Consider the following 22,274-nt stretch of genomic DNA (forward strand, 5'->3'; position numbering starts at 1 on the left):
GTTTGAGCTTAATAAAAACAAGCAAACAAACAAACACTGTTGGACAGACAAAATAAAATTTGATGCGTACCTGTCTAAAGTTCAAATGTGTCCCAATTCTAAAACATGCTAACAAAATTAAAGCACTACTTGAAGAGGTTTAGCTCATAAAAGTTACATCTAATTTTTCATACAAAATATTTTTGTTCCATTAAACAATTTTTTTTCAGTACTGGAGTTTGAACTTAGGGCTAAGTACTTGCTAGGCAGATTCTCTTAACAATTAAGACATGCTTCTAGACCTTTTGGCATTCACTATTTTTTTTTAAATAAAAACAGACAGTATCCATATAGTTTATTTCTCACAGTTCTCCTGACAAATGAACATTGTTCAAGAACATACTGTATACAGTTAAGAAGGAACATATAAAATGCTTTAAATGATGCACAACAAAATCCATCAGTATAAAAGAATGCGTGTGAACACTTGCTCACTGCGCAAACTAAATTTAATCAATTGTTTAAATAGTAATAAAAATACAATCTTTTATGGATGTTGTGCAGACTACAAAAGAGGGACATTATTACCATATATATGATTTTTATATTAGGCAGTTTTCTTTGATGAGTTGCACTCACAACTCCAAATACAGAGGCAGAAGGCTGTGTATTTTAAAAGAATTAATGTTGTGAATTAGAGACTTTACACAGTTACTACCACTGGCACTTTTTCACCATAGTTTGTACACATCACATGATCATCCTATATAACATAACATTTAAAAAATATATCTGAGTGACAACTTTATAACATTCACACACCATGAGCTGGTTAAGGAAGCAATGACACAGTTGCCGCCTGTAGTGCTTCACTGTTGGTAATAAAGACAGTTCATTGTGGTTAAAAGAAGTTAGATATCAATATGTTTAAGGAGCTCCAATTTACTAACGGCCATTAATGACCACCACTGGGACAGTGAGTTCTTTTAGAGTATATATTCTAGAAACAAACACCATCATTGGTTAAAACTTTGTCTAAAGAAGTCAGTTTCTGCACTGATAACTGTTTCCACAAAACTGAAAGCTACTAAACTGATTTTAATATAAATACTTTGTCTTCTTATCATATTTATTACCAAGATCGTTGAAACCTTTGGAATTTACTCTTACTTTAATATGTGCTCGTTTCCATCTCGCCCATTTACGATCACCACTTACAAGGCTTTCAGGTGGTGGTGCAAAATTTACTAGGGAAACCTTTTGCTCACCAGGAATGTTCAGCTGCTGAACAATTATCTAGAGCCACACGGTGCCAAGCTATACTTGACGAGAACACTCAGGAAGCTTTCATGCTGTGAGTGTCATTTCAGGGAAAGCAGAGAATCTTTCCAAACTGTGCACATAATTAACAATGATACCATTGCTGTGTATTGAAGAGGACTAGTAAGTGATGCTCTCTTCCATGTCATCTGTTTGCTGGAAAGTAGTTTGGGTCAAGGTAATTATAACTGGTGCCCTGGGACACAGTAGTCTCTGTCTAAGAATGTCTCCGACCTATAAATAGGTTCTAATTGGTGATCTTCCTTGTGAATATCTGTTTCATGTAGGCAGTCTGAACAAGAATCACAGAAATCCAAAGACATTTCTGGAGGACAATCTTGGCAGTGCCACCTAACACCTTGGATAGGTTCTACGCCACAGTTATCACACTCGAAGCCAACATGCTGCACAAACCCAATTTCGGCTTTCATTTGCTGAAGTTTCTGCTTCTTCAACTTTTTAAACTGCAATAGTTCTTTACATTCAGGTAAGTTCCTACACATGATAGGAATACTTTCTTCATCCGAGGCTTCTTCAATAGAAGTGCTCATGTGGCTATGAAAACAGGATCGGTCATCATCCTCATCCATATATACTGGTGGTTCGTGTGAAGTCATGAAAGTGGAAGGTTTAAAAAGATGCTTATTAAGGGGGTGCTGTTGTCTGCTTGTTGAAGACTTTTTGGAGTAAATATATAAGTTTGGTGTTCTGCCAGGAACTGGAATGCCAGCTTTCGTTAGCTTTATAAAATACTTCTGTACTCGACTGGCAACCTGTTTTGCTGTCCTGTTGCCCAGTTCATCTGCAATCTTCTGCCACCGTCAGGATTCCACTTCTTCAGGAGGGTATTTTAGTAGTAGCTGTTCAAGTTTTTTCTGTTCTTCAACAGTCCACAACTGGTTAAATGTTTCAGGCTTGGTATCATCGCACAGGCATCCCCTTATCATCTGAGGACGACTGTTTGAGGCTTCTGGACCATCACTCAAAAGCAACAGAGTATGAAATGGACTCTCCATCCTTCTTAGGATCTAAAGGACTTTTTGGTCTAGCAGGTAAACCTACTTTATCAAAAACTAACTTAGCTCTTCTAGTATGTCTTTTACGATTTTTAAATTCTCTTTCAAAGTTCCCAAGGCTATTGGTATATTGGTCCCATACAATCTCAGACAACTGAACAACTCTCTGTGGATATGGAAGCCCTGTATCAGCCTTCTTCTGGAGCTTTTCCACAAATCCAATGGGATTTTTTAGTGCTTCTCTATGATGCTTGCCTAAACTTTCCAGGTCCTGGACTGCTTGAGAACGCTGAGCCTCAAGTACAGCAATTGTCTGTAGCAGTCTCTGATAATCTTTGTTGTGTTTCAGTGCCACATGATCTGATTCAAAGTAATAAACATCAGGATCATCATCTTCCTCTTCTGTAATGTGCTGACTGGCACTCTCTTTGGCAGATGGTAAGTGTCCAATATTGAGTCTTGCCTCTGAGGATGACTTACTTAGTCTTTCACTTCCATAGTTTGGAGAGTCACAACACACAACCTTCTCATTCTAAGAAATTTCACCGGGATTTGTGGTAGACTCATTTACATTATCACTAAGAGTTGTATTTGTTTCACTGGGACTAAGGTTATTCTCCTCAAATTGTCCATTTTCTCGGCAAGGAGAACTGTTCTTAGTGGGACTAGATCTGGAAGGGGCTGCCCTTCGTGGTGAAGTTCTCAAGGTATAGCGATGTTCTTGAGGTTCTGATAAAGACATTATTTGAGTGGAAACACAGTCTAGAACAGAAGATTGTTCTGGTTCTCCGGAGACCGGCATACTGTTAACAATTGCGTCCAAGATGGTACTGGTGTTTTCGTTACACTGCTCTTTTGCGGCACTGCTATCTCCCACCACATCTACTTCCTCCTCAGAATCCCTTAAAGATGACTGAATTTCAGAAACAGGGGCTGAAGCTGGCTCAGTAGACAGCTGATTAACATGTTCCACAGGTAGGCAGGCAGTTACTATTTTGTGGTCCTCCAACTTGACCTGCACTTAGGAATTTGTGCAAGGCACATTATGGTCTATATAACCGTCCTTCCTACTATCAAGGAACATTGAAATCTGGGTTTCCAAATCCCCATTTCCAGCTACTGATTTTTCCTGCAACAAATAGGAACCAGTGCTATTTTGTTTAGTATTCCCATCAGGCTGACAGTCATCACAGTTTATAATAGCTGGATCACTGTCATCAACACCATTGACAGCCAAATAGCTTATGATTTCTTCAACTGTTGGGATGTGGACGATCCCTTTCTCCCCAATTTCCCGGGGAGAAATGGTTGAACTCCAAAAACTATGAGAGAGCACTCGGCCTTATTTCCCCGCCCACAGGAAATGAAGGCATACCCTCGTGGACTTGTGCTAAGTTGAGGAAAGGTTGCTGAAGCCTCCCCACCCCCCAGTCTCCTAACATGTTACCAGAAGCAGGGGGAAGAAGACACCAGGGAAATGCCGCGATGGTGGGATGCGTCTCAGCCCCCAGAGGGCGGGCCAGAGAAATTTATTACAATGACAAAGGTGGAAGGGGAAGGACTTGGGGTGACTGACTGATTGGCTGACTGGGCTGCCCCTCAAGTGATGTCATGGGACTTCCTTTGTGGGCTGGACAACCCTATCATGGTGGCATGCACTAGTTCGCCTCCCGAGGGGCGGGGGACTTCTTTTCCTGTTGAGGCCAGAAGGTGGGAGGAGCTCCCTCCCACACTGTCCCAGGGCTGGGGGAAGGGCAGCGTCTTGCTCTTGGCACCCTTCCTCCATCAAGGCCAAAACAGTCCCCAACATTCAACTACTACAGAATTAAGTGGCCCTTCCTCTCTGACATTCACCTTTTTAATTTCCCTTTTCTCACAATCATTCAGTATAAGACATCGACAAGCTCATTTAGTCCCTTGAAATTCTGCATCATTGTCCACTACTGAACTCCTCTGTTCTATTGACTCCTTGTCTGATTTTATAGGTGAATCTTCTTCTGAACTGTTGGGTGCTTCAGATCTAAGACAACGCTTAATTCTCTCACAATTTTCTACAGCCTGCCTTTCTATGTTATCCTTTTTAAAGAAGAAAGTCCTCTTTTTCTAGGGCTTACCCATGATTCTCTAGTATTTTGCTGCTTTAAATCAGTGGTTTTTCCATTATTATTATTTCCTTTCTGAATCTGTATATGCTCTGGTCTCTTCTTTGGTGATCTTGGTCGTACTTGAGAATGAGAAGAGATTTCTTCCGGGTGAGCAATGCTACTATTCCTTAAAGTTCTACCACAAAAAGATTCATCCAAGCTGTTTAACCCCACTGTTGATCTTGTAACACAAGTAGATCAGGAAGCAGCCATACTATGGCAAGTCCCTATAATACGGTCATCATAATCCACTCATTGGGAAACCTGTACAACCAAAGATCTATCATTGTGGAAATATTATCTCTCTTCCTCATATCCTGAAGGAGTTGGAGCTATGATCTACAATAGTTTAAGCATCAGGGTTTCAGACTCTCAGGTTCAGCATGGAGAATACTAGAGCCTCTCAAATTCTTTTCTTTTTAAAAGTGTTCCACCTAGTATTTCGTTCCCATATATTCATATGTTATCACTGTTAATGTCCATGTTACACTGAGACTTCAGATGTTAATTATATATATGGTTGTACCAGCACAACTTGGTTTGGTATCTTGTAGAAAGAGTTGCAGGTCCCAGGCCCCCGGAACCCAAGGCTCCGCCATCCAGGACAACTGCTCTGCCTGGCATTCACTATTTTTCAAGTAGGGTCTTGCTTTTCTTTCTTGGGCTGATCTCCAATCTCCATTCTTCTATGGTATGCCTCCTGCATAGCAAGGATGACAAGCACACACCACCACACCTCGCTTTTTCCATTGAGATGGGGGCTTTCCTAACTTTTTGCCACAGCTATCCTGTGTAAGTAAATGTTGCCAAAAGAAGACTGCCATGTGGTTCAGGCAGAAGAGCTTTTATTTGGGAGAGCCAAACCGCAGGGCCCCATTCTAGGTGTAGGGTGTAGTGAAAAAACAAAGGGGAAGGGGTCTGTGTGGTTTTGCATGGAAAGAAAGCAAAGGGGCCATTTTTTCCAGGCAGACCTAACATCCTCAGACCACCACAATTTTCAGGTCTCTGCCTCTGCTAGGATCTCTGCTAAGATTCCATTTATAAGCCAGCATATGTCCTGCCTCAAAATAGTTTGGGGTTTTTTTTGTTGTTGGTTGGTTTTTGGGTGTTTTTTTTTATTTGAAAGAGGCAGCTTTTTAAAAAAAAAGTGTACAAGAACAGTAGAGCTTCAATAGAATGAAAGAATGTTAACAGAGAATCTGAAAATACCGAATTGTATTATTTCTTTTTATAAGGCCATATAATAAAATGTTCAGGACAAAAAGATTATTTTTTAAGCAAAGGTATTTCATAATCTAATCTTTTTAAGATAATCATCTAAATTTCAATAGAAAATGAGCTTTGCACTTACAAAGCTAAGTGAGAACTTTTGCTTATCAGAGAAAGAAAAAGGAAATTTCTGTTATTTTTAAGAATTACTGTAAAAGGTCACTGAGAAAAACAATATTCAACTTACATTAGAACCTGGGATCTAAAATTCTAGAAAGAAAAACTATTTTAAGGATTTAATACTAGATAACAATTCTTTAGGGCCTCATCTAGAGACAACAGGCCATATCCTTCCTGTCCCCTGGGAGTTTCTCCTTATTTTTCTAAGAATGTTTTCTCTTTCTTCATGAAATGCCACCTAATCTAAATCCTTACTAAAGACAAGCACGACCATCAGTAACCAGGTAATTAACCTGTATTCTGTTAATCTACACAAATGGGCCCCAATAATGATGAACTAAAAACTAGAAGGTAGTCCATGCCAGGAAGCCTGGTAAATTAAGGACTACAGTAAGTAGGAGACTCCTCATCATGAAATGTCTTTGTATCCATTCTGAGTCTATTTCAAAATGGTCACTTTTATTCATTTCAACCAGATATCTCATATCTGAAAAGGAGAAGGGATCTCTAAAGTGATTAACATTTTAGACATCTGAGAATTTACTATTTCCTTTGAATGAAACATATTTTTTTTTAAGTTTTAAATGCAAAACCTAGAGCTTAAATTAAGGGCCTCGGCACTGTCCTTGCACTTTTTTTGCTCAAGGACAACAGTACCACTTTAAGCACATCTCTACTGCAGGAAAATCCATAAGTGTGTGTATGTAGTTATTTTAGAGATACAGTTTGGCTCAAAATCTTATGCCAAATCTTTCAACTTTCTAAAAAAAATACGTGCACTATTTTCATATACCATCCCATCATATTTGGGAGGCATCTGTAATAAAAGTATTTCATATGATTTTCAAATTAAATATATCAAGTGCTGTTCTATGGCAATCATCTCTTCTAGATCACTGGGTAAGTATTTGACTAAAACTTATAGTATATAAAGAATACTTAATTTTTAAAATCAAACATTAAAGACTATCTCAACATGTTGGAAGGATAATGTCATTATGCTTACCAATATCATTAATTACTGCTCTTATTTTGGAGACAAAAGGACCAACTTCACTGGAATGCATTTTAGCTCGTTCCTTAAGGTCAGCACCTGCAAAATATTTCAGTTACAAATATAATTTAGTTATAAACAAAATCTTAAGGCAAAGAATTGAAATTTTACTTAAGGATAATATATAGTTTGAAGGTCAACAGAATTCCTCTATAAAGGGAATTATATTATTTCAAGTTGGACATCAGCAGGAATATTTGCTTATTCATTCATCTATGTCTTTAAGTCAGTGTTTCTCAAGCTTTCTGGTCTCAGGAACCCTTCACATTCACAGGACAATTTTTACTACTATAAGCTGAAACTAAGGAAGTGTTTTAATGTTTATGTACTACAAAATTATAAGCACACACACTAATGCTGGCATAAAGGACTACAAATTAGTGCAGTGCCTTGGTTTTCACAAAGACACTGACAGTTCTATTCCCCACCACACACAATGGCCTCAGCACTAAGGCCAAGCCTGGGAAAGTGCAAGTCATGCATCAGTAATTTGAAGCCATTCTGTCTTCCTGATGCCCACCTTGATGACTACAAACCCTATTTGAGGAAACACTGGCTTTAAATTATTAACAAATAGACAACTTCATATTTATGGCTTTATGAAATAATTCTAACTTTGGAACAGAGAAAATTACACTTACAGACTTCCCTAAGTAATCATTAACTCTAAGCTCAACAAAGATACTATTTCAATAAAACTAAATCTGAAAGCTGGTCCCCATTTAAATAAACAAACAACAAAGCAAAATTACAGTTGACAAGGTTTATGCATGACTATTTATGCTCTTAGTAGCTCATTATGAATTAATCTTAACTGTGTATAATATCAAGCATGGCCAAGGCTGGGGCATTCAGAGCTCACTTATTTTTCTAGGGGTGGTGTGACAAATAGAGTTGACAAAGTTTATAAAATGTAATTCACCAGTTCATATGTGCACATACCACAGGAACTTTCAAGTAACCAAAAACATGTACGATAACATTCTATGCAGCATATACAAAACAGGTAAGAATTGAAAATAACCTAAATATCCACCAACACAATTAACAAATCTATGACCAATTTATAACAATATTACATATGCAACACACAAGTGAAAGAATTGACCATACAAACAGGATTAAGTCAACTGAGAAAAACATGCAATTACAGAAATTCAAACAGAATAACCAACACATAAAAATTCAAAACAAAATTCTATTTAAAAAATATATAAAGCTGATCACATCAAATTAATGGGCTTCTGCACAGCAAAGTAAATTATCAATAAAGGAACAGCCTGCAGAATGGAAGAAAATTATTTGTCTGACAGGGGTTAATACCCACAATACATAAGAAACTGAAACAATTCAATAGAAAGAAAATAAATAGCCTGATTAAAAATTAGGCAAATGATGGCTGGAACAGACATTTCTCAAAAGAATACATGGCCAACAAGCATCTGAGAAACAATGTTCAGATCACTAACCTCAGGAAACTAGAACAAGACATCGCCTCATATCAGTTAAGAAGGGCTACAGGGCTGAGAATATGGCCTAGTGGTAAAGTGCTCGCCTTGTATACATGAAGCCCTGGATTCGATTCCTCAGCACCACATATATAGAAAAAGCCGGAAGTGGTGCTGTGGCTCAAGTGATATAAAGTGCTAGCTTTGAGCAAAAAGAAGCCAGGGACAGTGCTCAGGCTCTGAGTTCAAGCCCCATGACTGGCAAAAAACAAAACAAAACAAAAATTCACAAGAAGGGCTACAATGTGAAAGATAAATGAGATCTGAAGGCATGGCTTAGTAACAGAGCACCCACTTAGAGAGGGAGGCACCAAGTTTAAACCCAAGTACCACCAAAGTATAAAAATATACTGAGTTGGGTACCTGTGGATCATACCTGTAATGCTATTTAGGAGTACTCAAGAGGCTGAGATCTGAGGATCAAGTTTCAAAGCTAGTCTGGGCAGGAGAGTACATAAGGCATCTATCTTCAATTAACCACTAAAAAGACAGAAGTGAAGCTATAGCTCAAGGGCAAAAGAGTAGAGACAGTGTCCAGGCCTTGCGGTCAAGATCCAGGACTGGTACAGAAAAGATAGACAGATGATAAATTAGATAGACAGATAGATAGATATACAGACATACTGACAGGCAGACAGACATGATGAAAAGGAAACCTTTGAAGACTATTGCTAGAAATGAACATCCACAGGGGAAAACTCTATGGAAATTCCTTTAGAAATTAACAATAGTAACTATCATATTTTCAAGCAATCCAATTACTGGACACAAGTACTCCCTCTAATCTAGGATTGTACTTTACATTAATTGTTATTCACAACCAGTCAAAAATATCAAATGGAAAATACTAGAAATAACTGATTTTTAATTATATGCCATTCTGACCTGTGTAATGAAATTTCATGCTGCCCTATTCTTTCTTATTCCAAACAGCACATTGTGCTTTTGCCCAGATTATCCATGCTGTCTGCATTACCAGGGGTGAGGAACCTTTTCTTTCTGCCAAATGCCAATTAGATTTTTATAAAACCATTCAAGGGTCAAGATTTATGGAATTTCGTGTCCCACCTGCAGTTGCCTTGGCAGAGTCAGATGTTCCCCACCCTGCTAACCAGTAGTCACCTGGGTTATCACAGCCTTTCATGGTGCTACAGTACTTAGATTCAAGTAACCCTTATTTTACTTTATAATAATCAGACAGTCCAAGAGTAATAATGCTGGCAATTAAGATATGCTATAGGAAAAAAAGCCATGAAGTTGTCTTTAAGCAAAAATGTGAAAGCTTTAGACATAATAAGAAAATCAATCATATGTTAAATCTACAGTAAAAACTAAGATCTACAGTAAAAGCAAATAGAAAAAAAGTCAACATATACTTCATTTCGCTGAGTTCACTCTATGTACTTCACAGATACTACTTTTTTTATGACTGAATGTTTATGGAAACCAACATCAAAAGTCTTATCAGTGGGGATGGAGGTCATCAAGCTAAACAAAGCAAGCCTGGTTCAGAAAGGCAAAGGTCCAATGATTTCCCTATGTAAAAGCTACACCTAAAAGACAAACTGTACATACCTGCCTGATTATGCAATATAACACAAAGAACCAATCTGTAACTGTATAACTGTTAGAAGGGATTTAGACAGGAATGGGAAAAGAATATTGGAGGGTAAATAATATTGAAATATACTGCATCTATATATAAATGGCACAAAAAAATCACAGAAAATTGTTCAATAACAGGGGGATAGGAGGGATGAACAAAGAGAGCAAAAGGTTTAATCTTATTTAAAATACAACATAGGCAATGGGGATACTGCTTTAAACAATACATACTTAAGAAATGAATGGCATTCATCTACCCAATTATTAATGAAAAGTCATTAAAAGATGGAACATTCTGCAGTTATTTCCACCAATTTATTTCTGCACTGTTGATAGTGATGTATACATAGTATTTTGTTAAGGCCACTATGGACTTACAAGCTTTAATGGACTAGTAGGCCAGTATGAGCTTGCCAAAAAAAAAAGGGGAGGGAGGGGCTTCCACAAAGCCATTTACATCATGGACGAGATAACTTAAAAGAAGTAAAACTGTGTTTTTCCACATTTGAAAGATAAATCTCTGAGAGTAAAACTACATAAAATTTATCAAATGGATGGGAGGTTGTTTTACTTTTAGATCAAAATGAGCTTTTAAACAGAAACTAGAACTTCTACTTGTCTTGACTTCTGGGAAGGAAAACCTAGGTTTTTATTATGGGATGCTTCTTCAAGTACACTTAATATTATGAAGTTCCAAGTCTGCTGTAAAAATCATGTGGTTTTTTTCTTCAGAGTTTTCACTGTGATTAACTGCATTTCAGGCTGTATGATAGAATATAAAGAACTTGAAAGGGCTCTTGATTACTTATGCAAGTAGAAGAGTTAAATCTTGACTGAAAGACTTAAAATATTGACAATCTTAAACCAAGGTATGGAGTGTTTACAGAATGAGTAGCTGCAAAGGTTTGTGAAATATCTTTACTTTGAAAAAGATAATAAATTATAGACATTTAAACAAAAGAATGACAGGAATGTGAAACAGGTCCTGTTTGGGTGTGGGTACTAGAGGGAAGGAAAAGGGTAAACAGAGAAGATAAATGAGGGTGAGTATGATCCAATGTGCTAATGAAAAAAATATTTTAAAAGAGTACAGCTGGAGGTGTGCTTTGCCTGCCTAGCCAGCTTCAAGTCTGGTGTTCAATTCCCACTACTGAATCAAGGAAGAAAAGCTTATTTCTATCAGGAGCCTATGACTCTCACTTGTAATCCTAGTTTATACAGGAAGCTGAGAGCCAAGGATTGCAGTCAAAGCCAGCAGGGCCAGGAAAATCTAATATTCTTATCTCCAAAACAGCCAGCAAAAAGCCAGAGTGGAGATGTGAATCAAGAGGTAGAACACTAGTCAAGCAAAAAGGCTGAGGAAGCATAAGGCCCTGATTTGAAGCACCAGTACTTTTTTTTTTGCCAGTCCTGGGCCCTGAACTCAGGGCCTGAGCACTGTCCCTTGCTTCTTTTTGCTCAAGGGTAGCACTCTACCACTTGAGCCACAGTGCCACTTCTGGCTTTCTCTATATATGTGGTGCTGAGGAATCGAACCCAGGACCTCATGTATACAAGGCAAGCACTCAAGCACGAGGCCATATTCCCAAGCCCTCAAAGACCAGTACTAAACAAATAAACAAAAAAATCATGATAAGGGTAGGAAAGACGCTATCTCTTATCAAAGTGAAAGCAGTAAGAATTAATACAAAAGCTGCAGCAAGTTACCCAGAAAGTCTAGCTAAGAGTATCAATGATGGTGGCTATCAATTTTCAAATCTAGATAAAAGAAGAAACTGTCAAGGATTTTTTTTTCCATACCTAGAAAAAAATATGCCTGGCTTCAAAGCTTCCAAGATGAAGCTGACTCTCATTAGGAGCTAGTGTAGTGATGACTTTCAAGTTAAAACCAATGATCCTAGCCAGGCCCTGAAGGCTCATGCCATTAATCCCAGATACTCAGGATGCTGATTTCTGAGAATTGTGGTTCAAACCCAGCCCAGGCAGAAGAGTCTGTGAGACTCTTGTCTCCAATTAACCTCCAAGAAACGAGAAGCAGCGCTGTGGTTCAAAGTAGCAGAGTACTAACCTTGATCAAGAGAGCTCAAGGACAGTGCCCAGGCCCCAGACTCTGGGCCCCAAGTTCAAGACCCACAACCAACAAAAACAAAAACAAATAACTAATGATCCATTCTGGAAAACCCTGGGTGTCGGGGGTTTTAGCCCCCCCCAACATTCCCCCAACCCGCGGGAGAGACAGGGAAGGTACGCCCTGACCAGATAAGCCAAGAAAGGAAAGGGTCGGCAGGCCGCCCACACCCAACCCTCCCTCAGCAGAGGACAATCAGAGGGCCTGGGAATCAAGTCGGCGCAAGATCTCGTTTATTGGGGAAGTACATGCCACTAATATAAGGCACAGGAGCCAATCAGGTCTAAGATCAGCAGGAAGGGGAGGCATGAACTGTCCATCAAAGGCAGAAGAGCCGGGGCTTCAAACCCCACAGAAACACCTCCAGGTTATAACCAAAGACACTTGTAGCAGCTGCGTGTTGTTGTTAGGCGCCGCCATCTTAGCCACACGTGGCCCCAAGACTGAGCAACAGGCGGGGCCAGCTAGTTGACTTCCAGGTGTGCCCCACACCTCTGCCTTCAAGGATTATACCAAATCTGCTCTGTGCTATAAATGAAACAAAGCCTGCACACAACTGATGGCAGCACAACTGTTTACAACATAGTTTACTCTTTCAAACCCACTGTTGAGAATTACTTCTCAGCAAAAACAATTACTGTCAAAATGCCACTGCTTATCAATAGTGCACTAGTCTCCTAAGAGCTATTCTGCGGAATACAACCTGTCCATTCTGTAGTCCAAGGATCAAAGAGGCATTTTTACTTCTAAAGTATCTCATTTAAGAAATACATGTCAGGAGGTAGAGCCAAGGAGAAAGGAGTAGACAAATGAAGGGATGAAAGAGGAGAATGTATTCAAGAACTTGTTTTATATACCATAAAACTAAGAAAAATAAGTGAAGGGATGGGTCAAAGAGGTATAAAAATCCTGAAGGGATGACACAGATTAAGATTCATTACATACATAAACTGCTTTGTGAAATAGCAAAAAATATTCCAAGCCCTTAAAAATTAAGAAAACTTAGGGAAGGGGTAGACTGGAGGGGTGGGTGAGAATGTTGAAAGGGATGACATTGATCAAGGTGCACTGTATTCATAAACTGCTTTGTTGAATGGTAACTGCTTTGTACAACTAAAGATAAGATAATATTATGAATGAATAAATAAATAAATGTCATAAGACCATACCTACCACTGATTGGTGACTCCTCTGATGAATCTGGAAAATGTTAACTAAAAACTTTCTGGAAAGTATCCACCATTCTAATTGCTATTAAGTAAGTACATTTGTGACTCAGAGGAAGAGGTAAAAATACCAACATCAATAGGAGTCTGGAAGAAGTTCATTGCAAACATTATGGACTTTGAGGGGTTTAAGATTTTAGGGAGGTAAAATTTTAGGGAAGGAAGTGAGAAGTAGAATTCAAAATGGAGCCAGAAGATGTGACTGAAATGTGGCTGAGCAAAGAAAATGGTTCTTTGAAATTAAATCTACCCTTAGCAAAGGTGTTGTGACATTGCTGAAATGACAACAAAAACTTCAGCATTACATACACTTACTGGATAAAGCAGAAGAAGGGTTTGAGGATGGACACAATTTGGAAAGACATTCTACTATGGGCAAAATGCACTCAAACAACAAGGCAGAGAAACATGCTACAGAGAAATCTTTATAAAATCAACACAGCATACTTCACTGATGTCTTCTTGTAAGAAACCTACCCTTCAGCAGCCACCATCTTGGTAAGTTAGCAGCCAGTAATATTCAGGCAAGATTCTGCACTGGCAAACAGATTCAACCCGCTAAAGGCTCAGGCAGTTATTGGCATTTTTTAAGCACTAAAGTATTGCCAAAGAAAAGAGATGCACAGATATGTAAAACAAGTTATAAGTCTAACAGATGACTTCTCAACAGAAAATGGAAGACATCTTTAATTTCTGGGAGGGGTAAAGGGGGAACACAGTTGTACTTTTTTACCTGCAGCCTCACTTTCCAGACTGTTATCTGAATCCTCAATCTAATAATACTAAACAGAAAATTTTATGCATTTAATAAACTATGGTTCAGTGTAAGCCTAATTTTATATGCAGTGGAAAACCCAAATCATTCACATAACTCGCTTTATGTGACAGTAGTTTCACTGCAATGTTTAGTTCATAGTAATGGTCTAGAAAGGAACCCACAGTACATATGTAGGCTGCCTCAAGACTGTCACTATAACAAATACTTAAGATAATCTATTTATCAAGAGAAATGGTTTATTCTGAGTCATAGTTTTAATAGTTTCACTGGGCCTAGAAGAAGGTAGCAGAAGTGTGAAGCAGAGAAAAATCACTCACCTCACAGTCAGAAAGCCAATGAGAAGGAAGAATTAGGGCCTACAATCCCCTTCAGAAATATGTCCCAAGGACTTTAACAACCTTTCATTTCTTAAAAGACCCACTAGCTCTAAACAGCAACATTCTAGGAATCAAACCTTTAGCACATGGGCTTGGAGGACAGGACATTTGAGATCCAAACTATAACACCTAAATACGGTTCAGGCGTCTACAGGAGGTTATGTAATATATATACTGCATAATAAAGGGGGAGGACTACTATTCTAAAAGAAAGAAATCAGTACATCAAAGAGAAATTTGCATTCCCACATGCATTATAGCATTATTCACAATAGGGAACCAAACTAAGTGAGTATGAACTAATGAATGGATAAAGAAATTGTATGTATATACATACAAATGCTATTCAACTTAATCCTGTCACTTACAACATATATGAACACTGAACACAGTATATTGAGTGAAATAAGACATATACAGAAGGACAAATGCAATATGATCTCACTCATATGTGAAATTTAGCTGATCTCATAGAAATAGAGAGCAGAATAGTGGTTAGAACGCTAGGGTTGGTGAATGCTGTTAGACCACAGAAATGAGTTCAAAAGATATATTACACAGCAAAGTGACAATAAGAATATTTAATACCCACTCCCAGCACATGATAAGACAGCCCACTGAACAGTATGCAAGTTTCTCTGTCAAATCTAAGTTTCTTAAACAACCTCATAAAGATGGAAGAAAAATTTAACAATGTAAAACCTGCCAAAGAAGAGACCTCTGAAGATTAAATCAGAATAGGGTAAGCAGCACACTGAAATCGAATGCAAAAAACCTCAGAAGGTAACAGATAAGCACAGGTATCTTAAACAAGTTATAATTCTGACGGGTGACTTCTCAACAGAAAATAAATGACATCTTTAATTCTTAGAGGGGGAAAACACAGTAGGACTTCTTTATTTACAGTCTTACTTTCCACAGTTTCAGTTATCTGAATCTTCAATCTAAAAACGTTAAACAGGAAATTCCAGAAAAAAATGTTTTAAACTGCAATCCTTTTAAGCATCGTGACAAAACCTCACAACAGCCTACTCCATCTTGCCCAGAGTGTAAGCCCTTTGTCCCTCCTATCTACACATTGTATATGTATGCTCCCCACCTGCTAGTCATTTAGTAGTCCTCTCATCAGATCAACTGTCAATAGTATATCGCAGTGCCTGTGTTCAAGCAGCATTTATTTTACTTGGAACTCTTTTCTTTGGACACAGGGTGTCAATATTCAACCAGGCTGACCTCATACTCTCAATCCTCCTGCCTCGGCCTCCCGACACAGCTAGTATGACAGGCTGTCAGCCACCATGTCTGTTCTGTTGTGTTAATAATGACCCCAATGCTGGTAACTCAGATATGCCAAAGAGAAGCCATAAACTGTAGAATGCTTCGCTTAAGTGAAAAAGAGGCCTCAACAAGGAAAAACACAATATAGACAATTTACTATCAGAGTTTTAGACATCCAGTAGAAGTCCTAGAACAAATCTCTGGGGTAAAAGGAACTACTATAATTACCAATCCAGAATTACACACACAAATGTACTTTATAACCAGAAGACCTACAGTAAAACATTAACAGATATTCTTCAGGTAGATTATGAAACTAAATGTCTAAGTCTTACACTGCTTTCAAGAGTTGTAACAAATAAAATGGGTAATAAATGGCTAATGTAAAAAAGGTTAAAAAATACAAGCATATATTTATCAAAAGAAAACTTATAGAGAACTTAAATGTTCCACAAGAGATCAAAAGTGAGAAACATAACTCAAGCTAGAGATCACTGTACGGTAGTAAGATGATCTACTAAAAGCCATACTAAATAGACAACATATATACAGCAAGACAGCTCCAGAACACAGAAAGCAAAATCTGACAGAACCGAAGGAAAAAAAAAAGAGTAACAAGTGGACTTTTAGTGGACCTCTCTTGGTACCTGATACAAAGAGGCAAATGTCCTTATCAAGTATCTCTATCAAGGGAATAACAGGGTACAGAAGAGAAAAGGCAATAGTAAAAACTGAGAAATCAGGAATTCAACTGGAAGATACAGAAAAGCCACATTTTTAGAGGTCCAAAGCCAGCAACTGGAGGCAGACACATGTCTCCAAAAATTCTACAGCCTTGAATATACTTAATACTGTTAGAAAATCGAGCCACCAAGGTAGTAAAGCAAAGAAAGAGCAGAAAAACGGTGTAGTAAAACAAAGAGCAGAAAAACAATCTCTACAAGCCAAATCAACTCTAATGGAGAACTAAAGAGGAATGCCGTGGTGACCTGAAGAGAGTCAGAAGACAGGAGACATGGTACAAAACAGTAGTTGAGCTGGTTGGGCCTAAATAGGGTCATAGTCAGAGGGCAGGGTGACAGGAAGCTCAGAGAGTCTCTGAAATTCATGGTATATGTCTAGAAAGTCCAGTAAACTATTGTCCAAACTCCTACCCCTGCCTCCAGGAATTCAAGCATGCCCATCACCTGGGGGTGGGACTTCACCTTCATCTACCAAGAAGCCAAGATGGTGTCAGTTAGATCTGGTATCCTTATTTCACCAAGAGCATAGCACTGCATAACAGCAAGAAGCAGCCTGTTTGTAACTGCCCACTCTACAGTCAGCTCCAGCAGGCCTTGGAGAATAAACCTAGGTCACTAAGAAAGACATTAATCTCTCACAATGGATGTCCTGAAGACCTTGCTTCCCATGTGATTAATCACATTTCTATGTGACTTCTGGAAAACTATATTCAAACAGCAACTGAAATAGAGAGGTCAGGTCTGGCCAGTGCCATATTTGGCCACATGGTGAATGGTAGGGTCTGGCATCTTGTCTTCATGTTGTGGGAAGGTGAACCCCCACCCCAGGTGATGGGCATGCCTGAATCCCTGGAGGCAGGGGCAGGCACTTGCTGATAGGTTACCTAACCTGTCAGTCCAGTGCCTGGGACTGGGCGCGTTCTGTGACCCTGCCCCCTGACCTAAGCCTATTTAGGCCTGGATGAGCTCAGGTGCCATTATGCCATGCCTTATGTCTCCCTGTTTGCCTCCTGTCTCCTGGCTCTTCTCCAGTCACCATGGTGTCCCAATTCAGCTCTCCGTTGGAGCTGTATTGGTTCCTTGGTATTGTCTTTGTTCTTTCTTTCCTCTCAGGCCTATTTCCTAACTATATTAAGTATATCTGCTGGCTACAAGCCTTTGTAACAACTGGCTGCAGACCTCTACAGCTCTAATAAAGATCCCAAGATTCAATCTCTCAAAATGTGGCTTCTCCATTTTCTCGCCATACAACACAACTTTCCTATAACTTTTTTCCATTGATGTCATTGGTCATTGTGCTTTAAAACCTGTTATTGATAATCTTGTTACATTTCTTTGAATGAAAATATGTATGTAAAGTAACTCATCTTATTAAATTCCCTGTAACTATTAAGTAGTAGTTTTTTCCAGACTGTATTTTCATTTCAAGTCAGCACAGAGCTGACCAAAGCAGAAACAGATTGCAACTCTGTTACCTATTTAATACTAAATGTAAACTTGCATTAAAAAATGTATCTCAATTCAAGACCATCTCCTATCTTCCCATTACTTCATATATCCATGCATGAAAGGCATTTATTTCTAAAACAAGGCAGCTTTACTGTACATTTGACAATCATTTTCCTACAACTCAGTCACTCCTTTCGAACTAATTGTGCTCAAATGACACAGTGATGGAGAGACACTTAACAATTAATTCCCTAACAATGCTACTTAATACTCTTTAAGTTATGTTGAAAACAAAGAACTGGAAACTGCCAGATAAGGATTCCTACTGAAATGCTCAACATTAGTAACTTTAAAAGTGTCCATTGGCAACATCTTTTCTTCCCCTTGGAGCAATGTAGCAAAGATCAGGATTGGCTTTCTATGGTGCAAATTTACAATCAACTGTGAAAGGAACATGAGGAACCACTGTAGTTACATATTAGCCTCAACAGTTTTATGAATGAATACATGTGTAAGCTGTATGTAATGTAGATATCTTCAAAATTAACTTCACCTCTCCTGAGTCCCTGAACAAATCCATCCTATCTGGGAATTTGAAGACATTTCTTTCAAAGACTACTTGCCAAGTTAGATGAAATGCAAATGATGATCTGCAGATCATGTGTGTTTCACATGATCTTATGGACAGCAAATGGCACTTGCACACTTAAACTGTAATTGATAGTCATTTATGTGTTAACTAGACTGAGCCACAGGAGGCCCAGATTTGATTAGCATTTGAATCCCTGCACTGAAAAAATTGCTTTCTCATTGTGGCACCATCCAGTCCACTGAGGAACTAAATTCACCATCCAATCCTCTGAGGGGCTAAATTCACACTTCTCCCCTAGTCTCACTGCATGAATTGGAATGTCTCATTTCAACCTTTCCTAGCCCTTACACTGGAATTACATCAATGGCTTCCCTGGCTCTTTGGTCTTTGGACTTGCCTTCCTGAGGTTCCAAGCATGCATTTGTACACTGTGGGACTTGTCAGCAACTATTAATGAACCAGTTCCTCATTAAAAAAATGTTTAACTTTTTATATATCCTACTGGTTCTTCTTCTCTTGAACCTTAATGTGCTTAATGAACTATACCAATCTAGTAGATGAGAAGTTGTGTTTTCCTCAGTAATAAAAGATTAATAAATAAGCAGAAGTTTGAATGGTGCTACTGTGCCAAGTAAGCCTATGGTTTCTAAATCATTTGTTTTCATACACATGGTACCAATGCAACTACCTTTGACTTTCTGATTTTTTTTTCTTTTTTATGGTACTGGGACTTGAGCTCAGAGCCTTGTCATTGCTAGGCAAGCACTCCACCAATTGAACCATGTCCCCAACCCAATCAAGCACTTTGGTCAGTCTAAACAAAGGACAAAGCCAGTAAGAACACTTAGTTTCTACACAAATAAATCTGCATCTTAAGCTATCCACAACACTAAATGGATTCTATCTGTGTTCTGAGATGTCTCCATCTAAGTTCAGCAAACTAGTCTGCTGTTGCCTTTTCCTATGCTAGACCTGGGTAGCTGTTATACCTCTAGTCTCATCAGCCGAGCCAGGAAAGGTCATTATCTACTTTCACAAAAAATGCATAAAAGACTAGAATTGTCTGCTGCATGAATATCTGGGTAAAATGTTCCTTTAAAATCATCATAACCAGGTATTCTCTGTATGAAGACATTTAACTATAGAATACTTTTCTAACATTACTAAGATTTTCTACTTCTTAAGTTAGTTTTGGTTTTATTTTCCAGTAATGTATTCATTCTCCCTAAATTCCAAAAATCATTGGAATAGAGTTACTCTTGCAATTTTGTGAAATTTGAACCTACCCACCTGGTCCTTCTTTTTTGGTAGTACTGGGGTTTTAACCTGACAATGTTGCACTTAGTAGGCAGGTATGCTACTTAATCCATGCACTCAGCCCTTTTAGATTCAGTTCTTTTGTCAAATAGGATCTTACATGTTTTAGCCCAGGCTGGCCTGAACCACAATCTTCCTATTTGAGCCTTGCATGGAGCTGAGATAACAGGCACTATTCAACAGGCCCATCTTATTGACTGAAATGAGCTATCATGAGCTTTTTGGCCAGGCTAACCTTGAACTGTAATCCTTCCCATTTCTACCTCTTGAATAGCTACAATTACAGGGTCAAACCACCATGACCAGAACACCCCTTTTTCAATCTGATTATTGTGTATTTGTTCTCTCATCACTGATTAATCTTGCCAACAGTTTTGACTACTTGACTTTCCAGAAAATTAACTCTGAGTTTTATCATCCTAACTATTCTACGTATGTTTTCCATGTCATTAATTTATGTTCACTTCATTTCCTTCCTTCTGTTTGGGGTTTATCCTGTAGTTATTTCTGTCACTGAAGCTGGATACTTAGTTTATCCCTGTGAGACTTTCTTCCTTCCTAAAATAAACTACTTTAGATAGCTTTTAACTGCAAATACACAACTTTTAAAGTATTTTTGTTAGTATTTGGCTTTAAATATTTTCAAATTTTCATTAAGATTCCTTTGCTGAGCTGTAAGTTATTTGCAAGTAATCTTAAATTTCCCTATGTAGGGGGCTTTTCCTAATTACCCTTATATAAATGACTTCTACCTCACTTAAATGTAGATAAAATTTTTATCCTTAAAAAGTTACCTAGTTCATTTTTGTTTTGTTTTGTTTTTTTCCAGTCTTGGGGCTTGAACTCAGGGTCTGAGCACTGTCCCTGGCTTCTTTTTTGCAACTAAAACCTTCCACTTCTGTCCAATATCCTGATATCTCAGGCTTACCTCAAAGCATCTCTACTAAAAGTGGTGGCATCTTCCCCTCTCCACCATAACCAGATCAATTCCACTCATACAAACTGTGGTGATACTTCATCATGAGTCTCACTACCCCTGTACATTCACAGGTATCATCACATTTCTATGAACTAATATGAAATGATTTCTAGGGTAATGTGCTAGCTGCAAAAAGTAAGGTAAAGAGAGTATGTACAGAATGCTACTTGTACAAGAAAAAATGAAAATACATAAATATTTCCTTAATTTTTCAAGAAAAAATGTATAAAGGATCATCTAGAAATTAATATAATTCACCATGAACATCTTCAAAGATAGGTACTGGAACCAGGCACTGGCAGCTCATGCCTGCAATCCCAGCTACTTAGGAGGCTGAAATCTGAGAATCACAGTTCAAAACCAGCCTAGCGAAGAAAGTCTATGAAATTCTTATCTCCATCTAACCTCCAAAAAGTGGGAAATGGAGCTTTGGCTCAAGTGGTAGAATTCTAGCCTTGAGTACAAAATCTGAGGAACAGCACTCAGGCTCTGAGCCTTTGGAAATCATGTTTGGATTTTATGTAATCAAAATTAATAGGAGGAAACTAAGCTTAGTTAAAATGAATAAAATATAACACTGAGGAAATAACCTATGTAACTTTCAACATAGTATTTTAGTACTACATGTTGCAGAGCACACTCTGAAGACACTCACACTGAAGATAAAATGCTATAAATAAACCACTAAGAAATTGTGGTTAAAGAGAATGTCTATCACAGTGGTATGGATCAGCTATGGAAAAAAAAAAAAGCATTCCTTTTCTTTGGCTGTACTTGAGTGTTTGAACTTAGTCCCAGGCAAATGTTCTATCACTTGTTAGTCTCAGGCAAGTGTTCTACCACTTGAACCACACCCTCAGTCCTTGTTTTAGTTCTTTTTCAGATGGGGTGATATAACTGTTTTTGAGACAGGGCTCACTAAATTTCTATCCAGGTTGGACTCTCATCACAATCACCTATCTCTGCCTCTCAAACAGTTGAGATTACAGGTGTGTACCATCATTATGAACATGCTTTCTGTTTGGTTTCTGTACAAGGTGGGCAACAACATGGGTATAGAAGTGGAGAAGGCAAACAATCTGTGGTAAAGTGCTAGAAATGCAGGATTACACAAATTCATAATATTCAACACATGAATACAGAAGCTGATTGCATATACATGTGTATATGCATGTTATAGTTTACTTACTTAACTATTTTATTCTAGGTTTCATCTCAGCCTAGAAACAAAGATACTGAAGTAAAAAACTAAGAAGAGTATGGAGACCATGCAGACCTTAGTTTTTCAGGCTTCCCCATGAGATGAAACCAGGGACTTGTACCTTGAACTGGGATGGAGTAACTAGACCTGGCCATGAAAGTATAGTTTTCAGCATATTGGTAGGTAGGGAT

The 22,274-nt window shown here is 38.3% G+C and overlaps 1 protein-coding gene and 1 pseudogene across 1 annotated transcript in view; both read right to left on the bottom strand.

Annotated features, from left to right (window-relative positions):
- Auh (AU RNA binding methylglutaconyl-CoA hydratase) overlaps positions 1-22,274 on the bottom strand; it is a 136,660-nt gene that overhangs the window by 86,796 nt on the left and 27,590 nt on the right. The window contains exon 4 of the mRNA XM_048340342.1: positions 6,855-6,941. Coding sequence (XP_048196299.1) covers positions 6,855-6,941 — 87 coding nt within the window. The remainder of the gene's footprint in view (positions 1-6,854; positions 6,942-22,274) is intronic.
- Positions 1,301-4,728, bottom strand: LOC125347277 (annotated as a pseudogene).

Source organism: Perognathus longimembris, chromosome 1 (genome assembly GCF_023159225.1).
Source record: "Perognathus longimembris pacificus isolate PPM17 chromosome 1, ASM2315922v1, whole genome shotgun sequence".
In the NCBI taxonomy this organism is placed as follows: Eukaryota; Metazoa; Chordata; class Mammalia; order Rodentia; family Heteromyidae; genus Perognathus; species Perognathus longimembris.